General features: G+C 40.2%; 1 protein-coding gene across 1 annotated transcript in view; it reads left to right on the top strand.

Moving 5' to 3' along the window:
• The window catches only part of OTC (ornithine transcarbamylase), a 30,571-nt gene extending 15,139 nt beyond the window's left edge, over window positions 1-15,432 (top strand). Inside the window, exons 5-10 of the mRNA XM_075174296.1 lie at window positions 2,706-2,859; window positions 9,852-9,974; window positions 10,649-10,702; window positions 10,814-10,963; window positions 12,058-12,195; window positions 14,223-15,432. Coding sequence (XP_075030397.1) covers window positions 2,706-2,859; window positions 9,852-9,974; window positions 10,649-10,702; window positions 10,814-10,963; window positions 12,058-12,195; window positions 14,223-14,282 — 679 coding nt within the window. The 3' untranslated portion in view covers window positions 14,283-15,432. The remainder of the gene's footprint in view (window positions 1-2,705; window positions 2,860-9,851; window positions 9,975-10,648; window positions 10,703-10,813; window positions 10,964-12,057; window positions 12,196-14,222) is intronic.
• Window positions 15,433-16,783: the final 1,351 nt, after the last annotated feature.

Here is a 16,783-nt window from a genome sequence, read left to right as displayed (position 1 = left end):
AACATATTTTTAGTGACTTATTACCTGCTCATAATACCGTTCTTCCATGCTTCACAACACGTTTACATTTACGCTGGCACAGTAGCAAAAAGTTACCACCCATGAAGGAGCTCTAAGCCTTTCAGTGCTGTTTAGCATGTCTGATCTATTACGTGAAATGGAATAGAAGTACTGTATCTGTATTTTCCATTGTAGAGCAGTTCCATTGTGCACCACTATCGCTCAGTGGCCATAAGGTTCAGTGACAGCACTGAAGAGCTCATAGGATGATTTTACCAGTCCACTGGCATTATTAGGGGATGAATCTCTGCATCTATGGGGAACAGGTTTACTTCTCACTGCTTACTGAGAACACATCCACAATATGCCCCTGTAAGACTATAAATGACAATGAAGTAGTCTTACCAGAAATGTAAACCTTTTGAATGGATGCATACTTTCAAAAGAAAAACAAAACTACCTTGAATAACAATATTCTATCCAAAATACATGCAGATGCCCCGTTTTCAAATTCAGAGATCAGCCATACCTAAAACGCATGCTTTTATTTGTGTTTATTTTTTGATTCCTCAGAGGATACACTTGAGTAAAAATTTCCAGCTTTTCTCTGTAGAAATAAAAGTTATTTTGAAAAGAGAAATATGCAGCATTCCAATACACTTGTATATTCCAAGCTCTGGGATTTTGAAGCTTATAGGCTCACAATCTTGCAAAAAGAATGAAAAGAGAAAAAGACCTTGTAGTTGGTGATAATACAGGAACCTTAAATGAAAAGTCACCTGATAAGCCTGTGCTTACTCCCCTCACCTTCCAAAACTTCATCTTTACTAAAGACTTTTATCTAGCCAGGTCCTTTTTCCTGTGCAATCCCAGCCTTACATGGTTTCCTTTAAATTGATTTGATTACAGGAGATTTCATCTCCTCAGATGAGGTCTACTTTTTTTTTTTCTGAGTTCAATTTGGTTTTGATTTCACAAAGAAGAAACCCAGTTTCCACCTGGGTTTCTTACTATAAGATATGACATCTAGAAATACTGGCAGAAGGACTCTCTGCTGTCTTGCTGGTAAGTGTCTAATAATTCTAGTATCTACTTTCAACAGATTAAGGAAGAAAATCCAGCAGTTTTCACTAGTCGGTAATTTATTATGACTGAATTTCCTCTAATGTCATTCCCTGTAAAGGAACCATCTTCTTGAAATTCTTTATTAGTTGTGTCGGGTAGGAATCAGCTGTCCTGACACCCTAAAAAAAGGTCTAAGAAAAATGAGCCATTTCCCAGTGTGATTGCCTCTTTTCCTTGACTGGTGGGACTGGCTGTGTCTTGTTTAGGGTGGACACCTGTGAGATGGCTAACAAAAGGGACCATGCATCCCATCTCTGATGACTACTTCAGAACAGAACAGGTTTTCCACAGTCGCATGCTTCAAGCTAGAATAAACACACACACAGAGAAAAAGAAACTCGTGAGCTAAGAAGAAATAATGGCACAAACAGCAACTGTTCCAATTCCTTGCAATCAGTCAATATCCTGTTCAGTTCCTCCTTTTAACTTGTAGCTGCTATCGGCAGTCTTGTCTTCAGAGAGCGCTCTACAGGGAATCTTGTGAGATTTTATAAGAGTTTTGCTTGTGTGAGGAATGTCTGGTGTCAGTAGAAAGTATTTGTTACTGACTTCATCAGGAGATTTGTCTGCGTAAAGGCCATGGCATTAACAGACGTACTTCCACAAGAGGAGATACCAGAATTCTTCATGGCTAATCAGGAAGATAGATACTGTGACGGTTTTTCATACTCTTCTATTCAGTCGCTTCCTTGTTTTGTTTTAAGGTCCTATTAGAGATAACATGAAAACACACAAAATGCTACTTCAGAGTCATGCTTCAGGGCCTGATTAAAACACAGAAATGCAGAGAAATGCAGAGCTCCAATCTGTGTTTGATTTAACTAAAGAATTCAGAGCATACTGAGTATGCTATGCTAATCCACTATGCTAATCTCTGAGTCTTTCACACTTCGGCAAACGAGGCTAAGGCCAGAGTGGGGCAGTGACCCCTGCACGCCCCTTATCCAAATACCAAGTTTCAAATTTGGGCATTACTTCAACGCTGATACCATGTGGGTCAATACGCAGGTGTGTAGGTAGGAGAAAGAACAGGCTGGTGTTGTTGGCCTCCTGTTTCTGTGTTCATTAAGATCAATAAATAATTGTGGTAATCTAAAACAGATCTGTATTCCTAATCCTCACAAAAGTCAGGCCACCATACAGAGACACTAATATTCGGTCACTGCTACATTCGTTCTTTGCTAAAAGACTCAAGAAATCTTATAACTTATCTCTTCTGAAGTTATCAAATTCTTCAAATGTTACAGTGTCACGCAATCTCTTATCTTAGTTCAGATACCTTAACGTTTATTGATGTTACACCTGTAGCTACAATCAAACGCTAAAGAGAGAAAAACATAAAATACAGCAGCAGTTTTCATTTACTTACTATAGGTTGTTAATAAGTAAAATTGCTTACTTATTAGCAGCTTGTTAAATGTCTGCATTTAAGTGTGTTATGCAGGCATGATAAATTATTCAGATAGCTGAAAAAATTTGATTCATTGCCACTTCTCATGAATATTTATGTGTTGCACGCTAAGAGTGCAACAGGGATATATTTATTATGTTTGACTTGGGTATTTTCTGCCATCCTCTAGGGTGCTGTCCAGCATGACAAATGCAATCTTGGCTCGAGTTTATAAGCATAACGATCTGGACCTAATGACGAAAGAAGCCACAATCCCAATAATCAATGGATTGTCCGATTTATACCATCCTCTCCAGATTTTAGCTGATTACCTAACTCTTCAGGTAACAATATAATCCACGTTTAATAACAATTTTTTTTTTGCTAAGTCTTCATCTTGGTAAGTATTTGGGGAAGTCAGGTTCAAACCCATTTATTCCTAGGTTTTTCTAACTGGTAATTACATGGCACTTGTTATTTAAAGAGATCTTCATCCAGCAATATAATTAAGGACCTGTTTAATTTAAAACAATTACCTAGTCCAATCAGCTGCAGTGGACTGAAGTTAAGCATAAAATTAAGTACTTCATTGGAATTAGGCTACAATTCAAAAGAAGTGCAGGGGGCTTTACATATTAAGATAAGGGTGAGATGTTGGCTCAACCAAAGCCAGTGGAAGTTTTTCCACTGACTTAAAAAAACTCAGTAGTTCACTCTTGATTCCGCCCTAACCTGCTAACAGTTTAAAAAGAATCATTATCCATATATTAGGAAATTGGTTGAACAAATTTGTTTTGAAAAGCCAGTTAATGCTACCAGTGCAAATGCCTAGTGTTCAGGCACTTAAACCTATTTAATTTTGCTCACGTCAAAGAATAGTTAAAAAAGATCACATTTTGTAGTTTAATCTAATGAAATAGTTGATTTGACAGCAGGATAACTTTTACACGTAGAATACCAGATGTTTATTTGTGAACAGAAGCACTATGCTGTTTTACAATCAATTGAGGAACTGGCTTATAAAAAAGATTATTATGCTGCAGTGCTGGTTGACAACTATGATGAACTCCTCTGACCTTGTTTACTTTCTGAATGAATAAAAATTACACTGCTTGAAAAAGGGAGGGCAGAATAATTTCCTGATTCATTCAGCTGTGTTTCTCAGCTGTCAAAGACTTTGCTATGGGACATTCAGTATGCGGAAAAGATCTGGTGAGAGTAATATAAAATTATTCATACCTTAAATTTTAAATACTGAAAGACTCATATGTTTCGTGAAAATTACTTTTTCCTTACTTTGATTAGTATTTTCAACACTAAAAGTGAAGAGACCAGCAAAAGTTGGTGAACTTAAGACTAAAATGCTTCACATACCTCAGGATAAGTTACATTTGCGAGATCACGATGAGCCAGCCTCAATGAACTGTTCAAATTACATAAGACAGTAAGCTGTAATGAGAACGTCATCAATCATTAAATGTCATAATTTCATTTAAACACTGTGTGCGACTGTAAACCAGGTGAATCGTATGGTTGTGTTTTGCGGGGGGTTCTGTCTTGCAAATACCTTAGTTATTAGCATTTTATCACTTGTGAATAATAAGATTCAGGAATAATCTGTGACTCATAGTCTACACAACTATTGATATCTCTGCCCCTAAACCTGGTTTTATCCAGGCCGCTGACTACGGCACCAAAGTTCAGAGTGCTGTTGCCCTGTATTCCATCTCCCATCAATGAAGAGAGACCGCTGAGCATCTCGGTCACCCTCTAGAGATGCAGCTCTTTCTCCACTGATCTTAGGGAGAAACCTACGGAGATCAGCAGAATGAGTACATGCCCTGTTGATCATTCCCTGCTCCTCCTCCATTGTGTCCTTGTATAGGGCAGCCATGGTAGGAGCTCCAAGTGAACATGAGCCCACAGGCTGGACTTTTCCTCGGTCTGAATACCTAGGGCAGCAGCAACAGCAGGTGGCTGTCCTTGTTGCATCAAGCGCTGGGGAGGATGTCTTCGCAAAGAGTGTCCCTGCCCATTTTACATGATGAGGAAACGGGACCATAACAGTTGGTGCTCAAACAAAAGAAACATTTGACATGGAGAGGTATCATGACAAAGCGAGCACTTACAGAGATCTCAAGGAATGGCTCAGCTTTTGGACATCCATGGAAGCTTTTCAAAATTTGCAGCACTTTCCCAGTCAGCCTGATAAGCGGAGCAGTTTCCTCCAACTGTGCCCATCTCTCCCCCAGTCTTTCCAGCACGTTCCTTAGCCCAGAGTTTGTCAGAAAGTGTTTAGAGGGCAGCTGGGTGGCCGCCCCACCTTGCCAAGGGCGTGCTGCACCACTGGTTTCTGACCCACCTTCCGTTCTTGCTTTCCTTTCTTGCCCAGGAGGGAGGGGCTGGCAGGGGGGAGCTCTCAGCAGCGCGCTGTGGGTATTGGCACCGCCTGCTCTTCCCTTTCTGACCTGCCCGTCTGCCGCCTTTTTTCCTCTGCACTGTACACTGAGGTGGAAAAGGCTGGTCTTACAGCCAAGTAGCATGAAATAAAATGGCATTTTAATCATATAATGGTCACAGAAGCAGGATTAACACTTGGAGAAGTGTGAGCCACAGGGTTTAGTTGTTACTTACCACAATGAAACTTCTCGTGGGATTATCAGCAGGATAAAAAGATGTTATCCGAGTATTGCCTGCAAGAAGATTAATATAGGGATGTTGAACAGTACCACTGATCCTTTAAATGAGTTGAAAGTTCATATAAAACATTTGGACCACTTTACTGCAACAGAAAGGCAATTTATTTAATTTATACATACATGCAAACTAAAATAGTGGCACTGACTGCTAGCCTTATATTTAAATGTAACTACAGATTTTGTGCCGCTTATTTCTCTTTAAAAATGTCTCTTCCTTATCTCTGTAAATACCTTCCTGCCTGGGCCTGCTCCTCCCTGCTCTCAAAATGTAATTTTTTTTTCCTCTTCTGTTTTCTCCTGCTGCATTTGCTAGTGGAGCATTATATGCACTCTGGCCCTCTTCATGCTTAGCACATTTTTATTCTTCCATTTTCTAAATCCTATTGATTTTGTCATGTCCCTTCTTGAATCCTCCTCGAGCATTTTCTCTTCGGTCTGAAACTGCCTAATTTCCTGGTTTGTTTTGCCAGAATGTCTTCTTGCTTCCGATTCCCTTTTCACAGGTGCATTTTAGTGTGGTTATTTCAGTATAGTCTGTTGCATTCCCGCAAACAACGTGGCTGGTTTATTTTCAGGGCTGTCAGTTCTCGTTCTGTATTCAGGATGTTCTTGTCAAATCACAAAGTGTGCTCCTTTCATGAATACTGGGGTGAGATTCTTCAGGTTCCTCTTGCCCAGTGCCTTCTTCCTGAGCAACCTGCAGCCCCTCACATGATTGACGTCTAAGCTGGCTCTGCCCTTTAATACTGTGGTCAGGATTAATGCCCTCTATTATGCCAAGAGGGATGTTTTTCTTAGCATACGTGCTACCCTCTTTCTTCAAAGTTGGGTTGAGCTGAGTTTGCTCTTGAGTTATAACCCACTAGAAATGGTTGTAGACATTATACAACCTGATTTTGAGGGTTTGGGGATTTGGCCTTTAAAAACTATGAGTTTGTGTGCTGGTACTGTGCACACACAGAGCCACTTCACTTCTCTGTCTGTGCTGAAGGCATGTAACAGCCGCTTGTTGAGCCCACCCAGTGCCTTTCAGGCTCCTGGGCAGGAGCTGTGGCTCACCACTTCTGCTCTGCGAAGCTTGGCTGGAGGGCAGCATCACACAATTTGTATTCCGGGAACAAACCAGGTATTGATACTGATTCAATTGATATTAATGTCACCGGCCAAATCAGCTAACTTGTAGCTGACTGCAGGATGGCCAGACTGGTAATTAGAGTGGATCCATATGCCACTAGCTTTTTATGTCACTGGTCTGAAGGGAAATTTCTTTTTCAGAAAGAAATGGTTGGCATAAGAAATACATCAGTGACTCCTTTTTAAATAGCATAACAAATTACAGTCTTGCCCAGCTTGAAGAGGGCTGCCAGATATTCTCAACTTCTCCTCAATGTGTGACCCAAACAGCTCAAATTATTAGTCTTCAAATTCATCACCATCATCATCATCATTATTCTAACAATTAGAAATCCCAACTAAGATCTGGACTGATCCTCTAGAATGTACTGTTTCAATGACCATAACAAAAACCAATGTGGGAGTAAGAAAGACACCTGGCCCAGCATCTGCCTTCAGCTCAGTTTGAGAGCTGGTAGATCCAAGGTGTCCCAGTTTCTCATTTACTGGATTGCACTGTCTCCCAAAGGGCTAAAGCTTTGACTAGTCCCCTGCTTTCCATTTGACAGGTTATTGATTCTTGTTTTAGTTGAGGGCTGTTATGACTGTTGTGGCCAAACATTTCAGAATTAATCTATAATGGTGTCAGAGTTTCAGCCTAGCTGGAAGCAAGTCCAGGCAGAGGCAGACATGAAATGTACCTAATTAGTTAAACCAGTCTTCTCTAGACATACAACAGTGCTATATCACTGAGCATGCTTATTTTTTCCCAGGGTTTGATACACTGATACACTGCAACCATGGATAAGAACAGAATGAAACATTGTAAAAGCAGCATGAGGATAAGAAAGTTGACTGTAAAATTGACATTAAGTATTTAGCAGGGATTTTTCATGAGAATAGCAAAGCCAGGTTTTGTGGCGCTACAGCAGCAATCACTAGTTTGCCAAAGAGGCATTCATAAGGGAGAAGGGCTCTAGAATTTCTAAATATGTTTTTTTTTTTGTATGGCTTTACTAGGAGTATAAATATTTTGAAGTCAGGTTCCAAATGTAAAGAGAAACTGCAGAACACCCAAGCAGATAAACAGCCTACATCAATATAACAGAGTTTGGAAAAATTGGGGAGGGATGTAAGGGGAAAAATATCTTCAGAGGCTCAGGCCATCAGCATGTATTGTAAAGGTTCTCATTTAACGGGAGTATTACCATCGTGGCAAAACACTTTTAGCAGGATTTTCTCTGTGTAGTTGTATAAGCATATATTATAAAACAGGAAAAATAAATGTAAGTTTTGCATACAGTAGCTTTCATATTGCCTCAAAGCTTTCTGGTTCTGACCAACACAATCATCTCATCTTTCTTGGAAGCTGAGGATGTATGCGTATAAGCAGTACAGTCACAGTCACAGTAAGCTGGCTATAGATGAAGAGGTTTGAGTCACAGCAGCAGTGTAGCAGTGGCAGCATAAAGCTTGGCACAGGATATAAAATAGGCCTCACTAGCACACACACAGCTTTATTCTGCCTTGTCTACAACTTCTTCCATTAGCTAAACATCTTCATTAAGATTAGCTCTGCTCCACTCTGTACAGTAGCCACTGCAGATGTGGCTTTGCAATTTGCAGTGCATATTGAGGGTCATTATACAGACATCTCCAGTACGTCGTATTTTATCCGTAACAGCTAGTAGCTTGGGAAAACACAGAAAAGTATTTAGGATGCACTGTGCTTCTTTTAATGCAGAGTAGCAGCTGGTAATAAGGTGGAAGTTATTTAACATAGCAGTATATTTGTGACTCACTAGTCAGTGCTTTGAGCATTACAGGCTGCAATGTCTATTTTTAAACAGTAAGATCAAAAGAATTCAGGGCTGTCTCATTTGCTCCTGGCTGTGGGTTCATGTCTCAGCTATCACTAAGCCCTAGCTGGAAACAACCCCTTAAATAAATGCTTTAGTTTGGCCTTCTCCTAGGAGCACCATTGCTAGGAGATGTGGAAGGACTTTGAAAGATCCTTAGAGACCTGCAGAGCTGTTACACTGAAATAACTTCCATGTCCACAAAGTCCACGAAAGATTTGCTCTCCTATAAATGCTCTTGCATCAAACCTCTGCCAACGAGCCTGCTGCTAACAAACTTCAACTGAGAAAACAATAGTTTTACAATACCATAGTTTTAGCCCTTAAACTCTAGGCAGCCTAGGACTCTATTAGGTTTAGATTTCAATGGCATTTTAATGTCATTCAATATTTCAAGTGCTACTATTTTTGACTCAAAATTGTGGTCACTGGCAGAAATGCCAATAATTTTGTTCTGGAACAACTTCACAACTATTTGTTTAGGAGAAGCTGCTGCCAGGAGAGGAGGGGGTAGTCCCAGCCCTTTTCCTGTTTAGTCTTTTGGCATCTTTGCTGCATGTGCCTGCAAGGTTGCCAGTTAGTACAGCTCTACAATGTGGATGCTTATCCTCTCTGACAAGCATTGAATCATGTCACACAAAGTGTTGAAACACTGACTGGCTTCCAGCTACTACAATGCAATAGTAGCATAGCCCAGTTTTGAACTAAGAATAAAAGGCTCGCCATCGTGTCTTCAGTCTTCCGAGTCATGAGGTGGAGTTGTACAGAGCAGGCGTATAGAAGTATTTGGTTATGTCTTTGCAAACTTTCTAGTATCAACTTAAGTACCTACAAGCATGCATATTTAAAACAAGGCTCGCTAAAGGGCCTCAAATTGTCCTGCTCTGGAAGTATGAAATTCCTGTTACTCTTGTTCCTCCTTGGGCCTTATCTGTTGGTGGCTGAGGGCCAGAGTAGCTGTAAGTGCCATCAGGCAAAGCTACAGTTGATGCTGTAATGCTGTTTCAAGTTCGGGTAATCCACTCTTTAAAAAAATCACTGCACTCTCTGGCTGTACAACAGAGAGCAAACCCTGCAGGCCATGAGTGGCACAGCTGCTTTCAAAGTATTGCTCGTCGCTGTCCCGTACAGCTGTGGGAGTTCACGTGCACTCTAAGGGCATGGCCACTGCCGTGGCCACAGGCAACATCCTGTAGAGACAACCAAGGCAGAGCAAACCTGAATAGGGATATTTTCACAATTTGGGGGAGAGCTGGAAGGAGTGCTATCCTAGGCATTAGGACTGCCTCTAAATTAAGAATTTCTGCTATTCGCTGACATTTATGAGCACCAACCCATGGCTGTACGGTTTTGGTGCTAAAGTTACCGTGTGTCTGGTGCTGTGTCTCTCAGCCTGCTCCTCCACCATACGGCATACGTGTCAATGTGTCCTTCACTGGAGAAAGCTGCAGCTTTGGGTCTTCATGTAAGACACGGGGGGCTTTCCCTCCCTGACCATCTTGTAGCTGCAATGAATCTAATTAAAGGTATGGTTCCATGCAGCTAGCATTTGAAGGTAGTCAGTCTTCTTTGCACCAGGCTGGTCTGACCAATCCCTCCTACCTCGGGCATCAGCTTCCTCAGCTCTCCTGGAACATAACCCCAGGGCTGTGATTCATTTGGCAGGAGCACTATGGTGGGCTGAACGGGCTCACGATCACCTGGATCGGGGACGGAAACAATGTCCTCCACTCCATCATGATGAGTGCTGCAAAGCTGGGAATGCACCTGCGTATTGCGACTCCCAAGGTAAGAGAGCCACGCGCGTGGAGTCAGGAAGGCAAACTTTGCCCGTTCTTGTCTCAGCCACTTGGATATTTCTCCAGGGCCTTAGCTAGTGGTGCTTGCATGTATCTTGAGTGCCAGCTTTCAAAACCAAGGTTAAGAATCCTGATTCAGTTATTTTGATGCAAAGCAGGAGTAATCCTACTGAGTCTAACTTCAGAAGGGCTGAGGGGAATTAATGACTGCAGTATAAATCACAGAGGATGATAATTCCATTTGTTACAAAGTCACCCAAAAAATGTGAAAGTTGTTTCAGATTTGTGGAAGTGTTGCATCTTGGTTGGTTAAGATTCGTGATGCAGCTTTTTAGAATGCTGCATTGTAATACATTATAAAATATAAAACAAAGAATCAGTCTAGAACAAAAATTAAATGATGTAGAGGCATTTCATTCTGTAACTGTTGAAATACATTTTTCTTACCTTATCAGAACACTTTCCACCAGTTTATCTCCAAAATAAACTTTCAACAAAATCAACATAATTTCCTCAAGTTTTACAGTTCTGAAAGACATTCTTCTTCCCATGGCAAATGGTTCAACCATGTTGTGGTAATCAATATTTTTCTAACCAGTGTTAATAGTCAGTAAGGATCTTATATATGTTCCATGATATGTTACCTATCATCTCTTTTGGCAGGGCTTTGAACCAGACCTCAGAATAACTAAAATAACTGAACAGTACTCCAAAGAGGTAGGAGTCTAAGAAATAGCCTAGCAGAGTAGTTTGAATAGAGTTTATTTTCATTATAAATGAAGTTGAAGTTCCTTGTCTTCCCGATCTTCCTTATTTTATTCACATTAGTATGGTACCAAGTTACTTCTCACAACAGATCCTTTGGAGGCTGCAGACAGTGCCAATGTCTTAGTTACAGATACATGGATAAGTATGGGACAAGAAGAGGACAAGAAAGAAAGACTAAAGGCATTTCAAGGTTATCAGATTACAATGCAGGTAAACATTGAGGTTTAGTTTTTGTTGATGCTTTTGCAGTTTGCATTTATAAGAATCAACATCAGCAATGCATGGGTTTGATATTTTTTTGAGTGGGGCCATGGAACAACCACATGCAAACCTCTCTCCAGCTTGAAAAACCCACAGAGAAAACAAAGTTTGAGTTATCTTGTACACTTCACACAGCTTGGCTTCTTTCAGAGCTTCCCAATGAGATCTAACTCCAGAACATGTGCAGGAGAGCTAACCCTTTACTTCTATGTGACCTAAAAACTATTTCTAACGTCGCATTTCCTCTTTGCTACCAGAAATGATTCCTTACATTTTATTTAGAATGAGCAGCTCACAGATTAACTCTTAAACGCCTGGGCAGCATTTGGGGCAATTTTGTGTATATCTGTCAATGAATAAAGCATTAAATAGATGTCTTTAAAACCATCTAGTTGAAATGCTTATCAGCACAAAATCAGTTAGAGAAAACATCACAAAATCAGTTAGAGAAAATGTAAAGTCATAAACTATTAATTGTCCAAGATAAAAAGGACATTTTCCTTGCTGATACAATTACCGGTTTAATTGACTGTATTTTAACATAAGTTCACAAAATACTATTGACGGGTATGTCTCTGAACTGGCCTAAAATGCTTTAATTCATTGTTCATTGGTATTAGATCAATATCTTATGAGTGACAATGTCAAAAGAAAAAAATTACAGCCTTTTAAATCATGGTTTAGTATGTTCTTGTTGCAATTATCGATAATATTATATTACTGTATGGCATTCAAATAAAGATTGCACTTTATTGATCCACTAGGTCACTGGAGTTTTTACTCCCCTAGTAAAGCCAGAGAAATAGGAGTAAAAAATTGACTTTTGTGAAGTCAGCACTGAACTCTTAACTGACTTAAATGGGGATATTCCCATCTTATTCACAGATGAGGAATTCTTTTGAAGTCAGTGGAATTCTTCTGAGTTCATCATCAAAGTAACTAGAGTGGGAGCTAATATAAAATTTGTCAACCTTTTCACTAGTTAAAGGTTTTATTAATGTCCTCACATATTTCTTTATTTTTATATGCTTTTTGATCTACAGACTGCAAAATCTGCTGCTTCCAACTGGACTTTTTTACACTGTTTACCCAGAAAACCTGAAGAAGTTGATGATGAAGTATTTTATTCTCCACGATCATTGGTTTTCCAGGAGGCTGAAAACAGAAAATGGACAATTATGGTAAAAAAGGAAGATAACAGTAGTTAGAGGTTAGGGTCAGCTTCTGTTCTGCCTTACGCTACAGGCTTGGATTCAGCTTGGTTCCTCAATAAATAGTAAATGTTAATACATATGTTTCAAATGCACCCCACAACACATCACGATTTTGACTATAGGAAACATATATATATAGCACAAATACTTCTGGACACCAGTGTGACCTATTTCAACGATGATCTGCTGTTGTTGACCCAGTTTTTATCACTAAGTGAAATCTATAGTATAAACTGTAATTTTTTGGTATTTAAATCACTGTGTTTACTCTAATGATTAACTCAGCTGCTCAATTTTAAAACATGTTAAATGCTGAGGTCCCAGGGACTGGTCTTAGAAACGACAATTTCCCAAACGCTTAAAGCTAGAGATTCTGCAGTTTTCTTTCAAGAAAAACTGCCACTGGCACCAGTGGGAACTTTCCCCGAGAAAGTGCTGCAAGAGCAAAGCTTTGAAGGACCCTGAAAAGTTATGGTGTGGGTAATACTGTGTGATCCATGGGAACCATGAGAGGACACTTGGCATTTAACATAAACCATAACTCCTCTCTCAGCATTCCTAGAATTTCAGAAAATTACTGCCAGATCTCAGTAACCTGTTATTTATCGTCGGCTTTAGAACCATCATGTTGACAAAAGCTAGTGAAAACTTTCAGAGGTGGGAAAAAATCCAGAAATGGCATTGTCATAGCTCTCAGATGAACTCTAGATGTGCTCCAAGAGAATAAGTGCTTGAGTAGTGTGTTTACCAAAACCTCAGATTTTGGACACGGTTAAAATATTAACAAATTTGTGTTAAATTCATAGTTTTGGTCTTAAAATTCCAAAAAGTGCTCATATTTTTTATTTTAATTTTGCAATGCTTCTAATTGCTCTAACTTATTTTTTAAAAAGAAAATAAACCCTTTACTTTGGGTTCAAGCTACACATTTTGTTTGGTTAAGAAAAAATGTCATATTTGTATTTTATCAAGCTATAAAAACAATGAATATATGGGTCTTGTTTATATATTATTTTCTACCACTTTCAGCTCAGACAGCAAACTGAAAAATAAATTATTTGCTCAGCTGTAGTTCCAAACAGGGCTGAGTGCAGCTACGACACGGGTAGCGGCAGGAGGCTGCACAGCTGTGTGTTCCGTCCCCACTGTGTGCCTGGGGCTACCCGTCACACTGAGCAGTGCTGAGTGTGGAAGAGAGAGGAAGGACAGGCAACAAGACCACAACCCCTGGAGAACCCTTGTAAATCCAGTTCTGGGCCAAAATAACAATCTGCAGTCAGACATTGCTGTGAAATCACAACAGTGTGAACCGGGTCAAAACCAAGCAAGCATAGGGCTTGTTATGTACAGAGGTGTGGGGAGGACGGCAGAGCTGCTGCAACACCATGTTTTATTTAGCTGACGTTCCCAGTACTCTCATTTCACGACCATACCTAAGGTTTTGTTGGAGTGTGTGTCAAATACTAGGAGAGGGCAGGAGGGGCAGATGAAACACTATTAACCTCAGTGAGGATTTTCCATGTTTTACCACGGAAAGTATAGCTAAATTGGAACAAATTTCAAAGTCCTTATTCAAGTATGGCTCTCACTGATGCTAATGGAAGTTCTGCTGAAATCCACAAGCAAGCCCATGTGCTGTTTGGGTACCTACAGCGTCTCCTAGCAGTAGCTGAGGATACAATATAACACATCAAAAAGGCCTCAGCATTTCGTCTAAACATGCTTTGTCTGAATTTCTCCTAGGCTGTCCATTAATATATTTTGTCCGCACTGAGAAAACCCATCAGCTACAATACAGAACATCCTAACTGATTTTCAGCTCTTTCCTGATTCATCATCAGAAATTGTAGCAAATAAATCTAAGTGTGCAGTTTTTGTCAGGGCAATAATTTTCCACACAAGACTTTAGAGCTGGAAAATATTTCCCCCTTATTTATTTTTATGGAGTATCTGTTTCCAGTGTGATTGGATTTTTTCTTTTCTTCCTCCTCTAGGCTGTCATGGTTTCCCTGCTGACCGATTACTCACCACAGCTACAAAAGCCTACATTTTGATGCGTGGATTCCTGCCAAGAGAAAAATATTCCTCATCGGCAGAATATTCTGGTCCGCAAATACATAGATCTTCTTCAGCAAGTATCAAGGCAATGAATGATTCTTTAATAAAACTGTATAGTTAGCTGTATAATATTGCATTACATTCGTGAAAATGTTCAAGACAATAAACACCATTGCAAAAGCTGCTTTTCATCTCAATGCTCCAAGCTGGCTATCCTTTCTGGTGATCAGCATCACGGAAAATGTTCCAAGGTTGTACTTTAATTATTGGCTCTACCAGCATCATAGGCATACCATAGTCTACATATAGCTGTGTTGGAACTTGTATAGCGTAATATGACAGACATAACCTTCTCCTAAACCTGTCCATTTAATTGCTGATCTCAGGGAGTGTGCGCAGAGAAGCCGTGCTTTACTGTTTGCCTTGGTTGCCTGCACTTCCTGGGCACCCTGGCTCCTGTTTCCATTCTCAAGCCAACCTCCAAATCTCGCTCTTGTTAGACAGCAAAAATATAGAGACCTTAAAAGCATTATCTTTCTCCATGACATTCCTGTGGGCTGGCACAGGAGGATATTGCTGCGGAATTGGAATAGAGCAGCTTCCACAGAGCTGGATGCAGCAGAGAGAGACGGCTGGAAGGAACCGGTTCATTCTTTGTCCATCTCCCCTAGACCTTCACTCCCTAAACAGAATTTTGCTAAAGAAGCAAGTTTTCTGTTTCTTTTTTTCTAAGCAAACATGAGGGGCACCATATGATGTAATTGTATACAGCTCCTTTGTGGAAAGAATTTGCTGCATTTTGTCCGGAGCTGTAGCATGATGTATGTTTCAGCTAATCCCTCACAGTAGTAAACAAATTCATGACATTTGTACTTTTTATGATGGCTGGATGTGTGCGTTTAATATTTCAGGTAAAGCTTTGAGTACTGTTAAAAAACACCTTCTTTGTTGTTTCTAATTATTTTCAAGATTATGTTGGTTTTTTCCCTGCTGTAATACTGGAACAATGTCTGTGATTTTTTAAAAATTCTGCAAATGGGTTTTCATTTTCTGACCAGCTGCAAAACATTATTTAATTCCTTTCAAAATTGGAGTTCACTGCTGGGCCACACAGATCACTGAAACGAAAATAAAAATACATTTCTTTATCTACCCACTTATGATTGATTCATTGTTTTTGCAGGCATTTGCGTGTCTCTTGTTAAAATTAACATTTTCCCTTACAACATTACAAGGGTTTCAATAATGCAGTGATCATTTACACTTCAGCAGAGATCTAGCTGCATCAGTGATGGAGGAGTGGAGTACGTGCTAGAAATCAATGTTTTACTTCCCAGTTTAGTATGTGGAGGAAAATGCATGCAATACAGTATATTTCTGGTTGGTTTAGGTCCTGCTTTGTGAATTATGTTCCAGTTCAGCAAGATACTTAAAAGTATGGTTGGTCCTCTTGGAGCTAGAGAGCTGTTCCAGTGCTTAGAATTGTAGGTATCCTTACTAACCTGATTTTCGTGCTCTCTCAGAGTAAGACAACTCATTTTGCTAGTCCTTTCATAAAAAACGCACTAATATCAGTTTTATTGTGTTGATTAATGTACTATCAGTGAAGTCAGGCAGATTTATAATAATGAAGCTGTTTTGTTAAATGTTTCATGGTGAACAGATTAACAATTATCTGCTACTCTTTTGCTTCTCTGTGCTCTGATTAGAGCTAACGTGCATCTAGGTTATCACAGACTCTTTTTATACTTAGGAATCTGAGCAGAATGCCAGACATCTGAATCCCCTTGACATTTTTAAAACACATGCATAGATCTGCTGCATAGCATGTGAGTGATGGAGTCCAACGTTTCCAGGGGGGTAATTTCATATGATTCTATTCCTCTGTGAACATATACAGCGAAGGATGGTAGTCTTTGCTCTGTCTTGCACAAACTGCTCACACCATCAGCTATTCTGATGCTTTTTAGAAGTACTGGGTGGACTTAACGCACATGTGCTGAGCGACTGACCGTTGTGTGGAAGCATTGAACGTATGGCACGTTTCTGCGCGTGCGATACCCAGTTTGTGTGGTGTGTGCTGGGAGCCGGACACGTCCCGGCGGGGTGGATTTACTGAACATGTGCAGGCTGTCTGCACGGTGCATGCAGAGCAGATCTGACACTTCCTAGAGGCGTTGTGTTGGTACCAAATAGGCATGTACATTTCTGCCCCAGGGACCCAGAAATGTGGTGCCCTGAAGGGACTTGCACTGCCTGCCCACGCAGCAGAACAGCACTGTGAGGCTTAATCCACTTGCGCAGATTAAGCGTCCTGGGATTGCCGGGTGGTAGCTGTGGTAGCATGGGAGATGAAAGTATCATTATGCCATCCAGACTCCTCATGAATTCATTACTTGAATTTACAAGTGATGACTGCAAATGCAGTGAGTAAAGGAAAGAGCAATAGTGTAGAAAGATTTTCTAGGGGAAAAAAAATAGTTATCAGCATTCAAAG

This window comes from Calonectris borealis, chromosome 1 (genome assembly GCF_964195595.1).
Source record: "Calonectris borealis chromosome 1, bCalBor7.hap1.2, whole genome shotgun sequence".
NCBI classification, from domain to species: domain Eukaryota; kingdom Metazoa; phylum Chordata; class Aves; order Procellariiformes; family Procellariidae; genus Calonectris; species Calonectris borealis.
The sequence above is the reverse complement of the archived record's forward strand: the minus strand, read 5'-3'. Positions and strand labels throughout refer to the sequence as shown.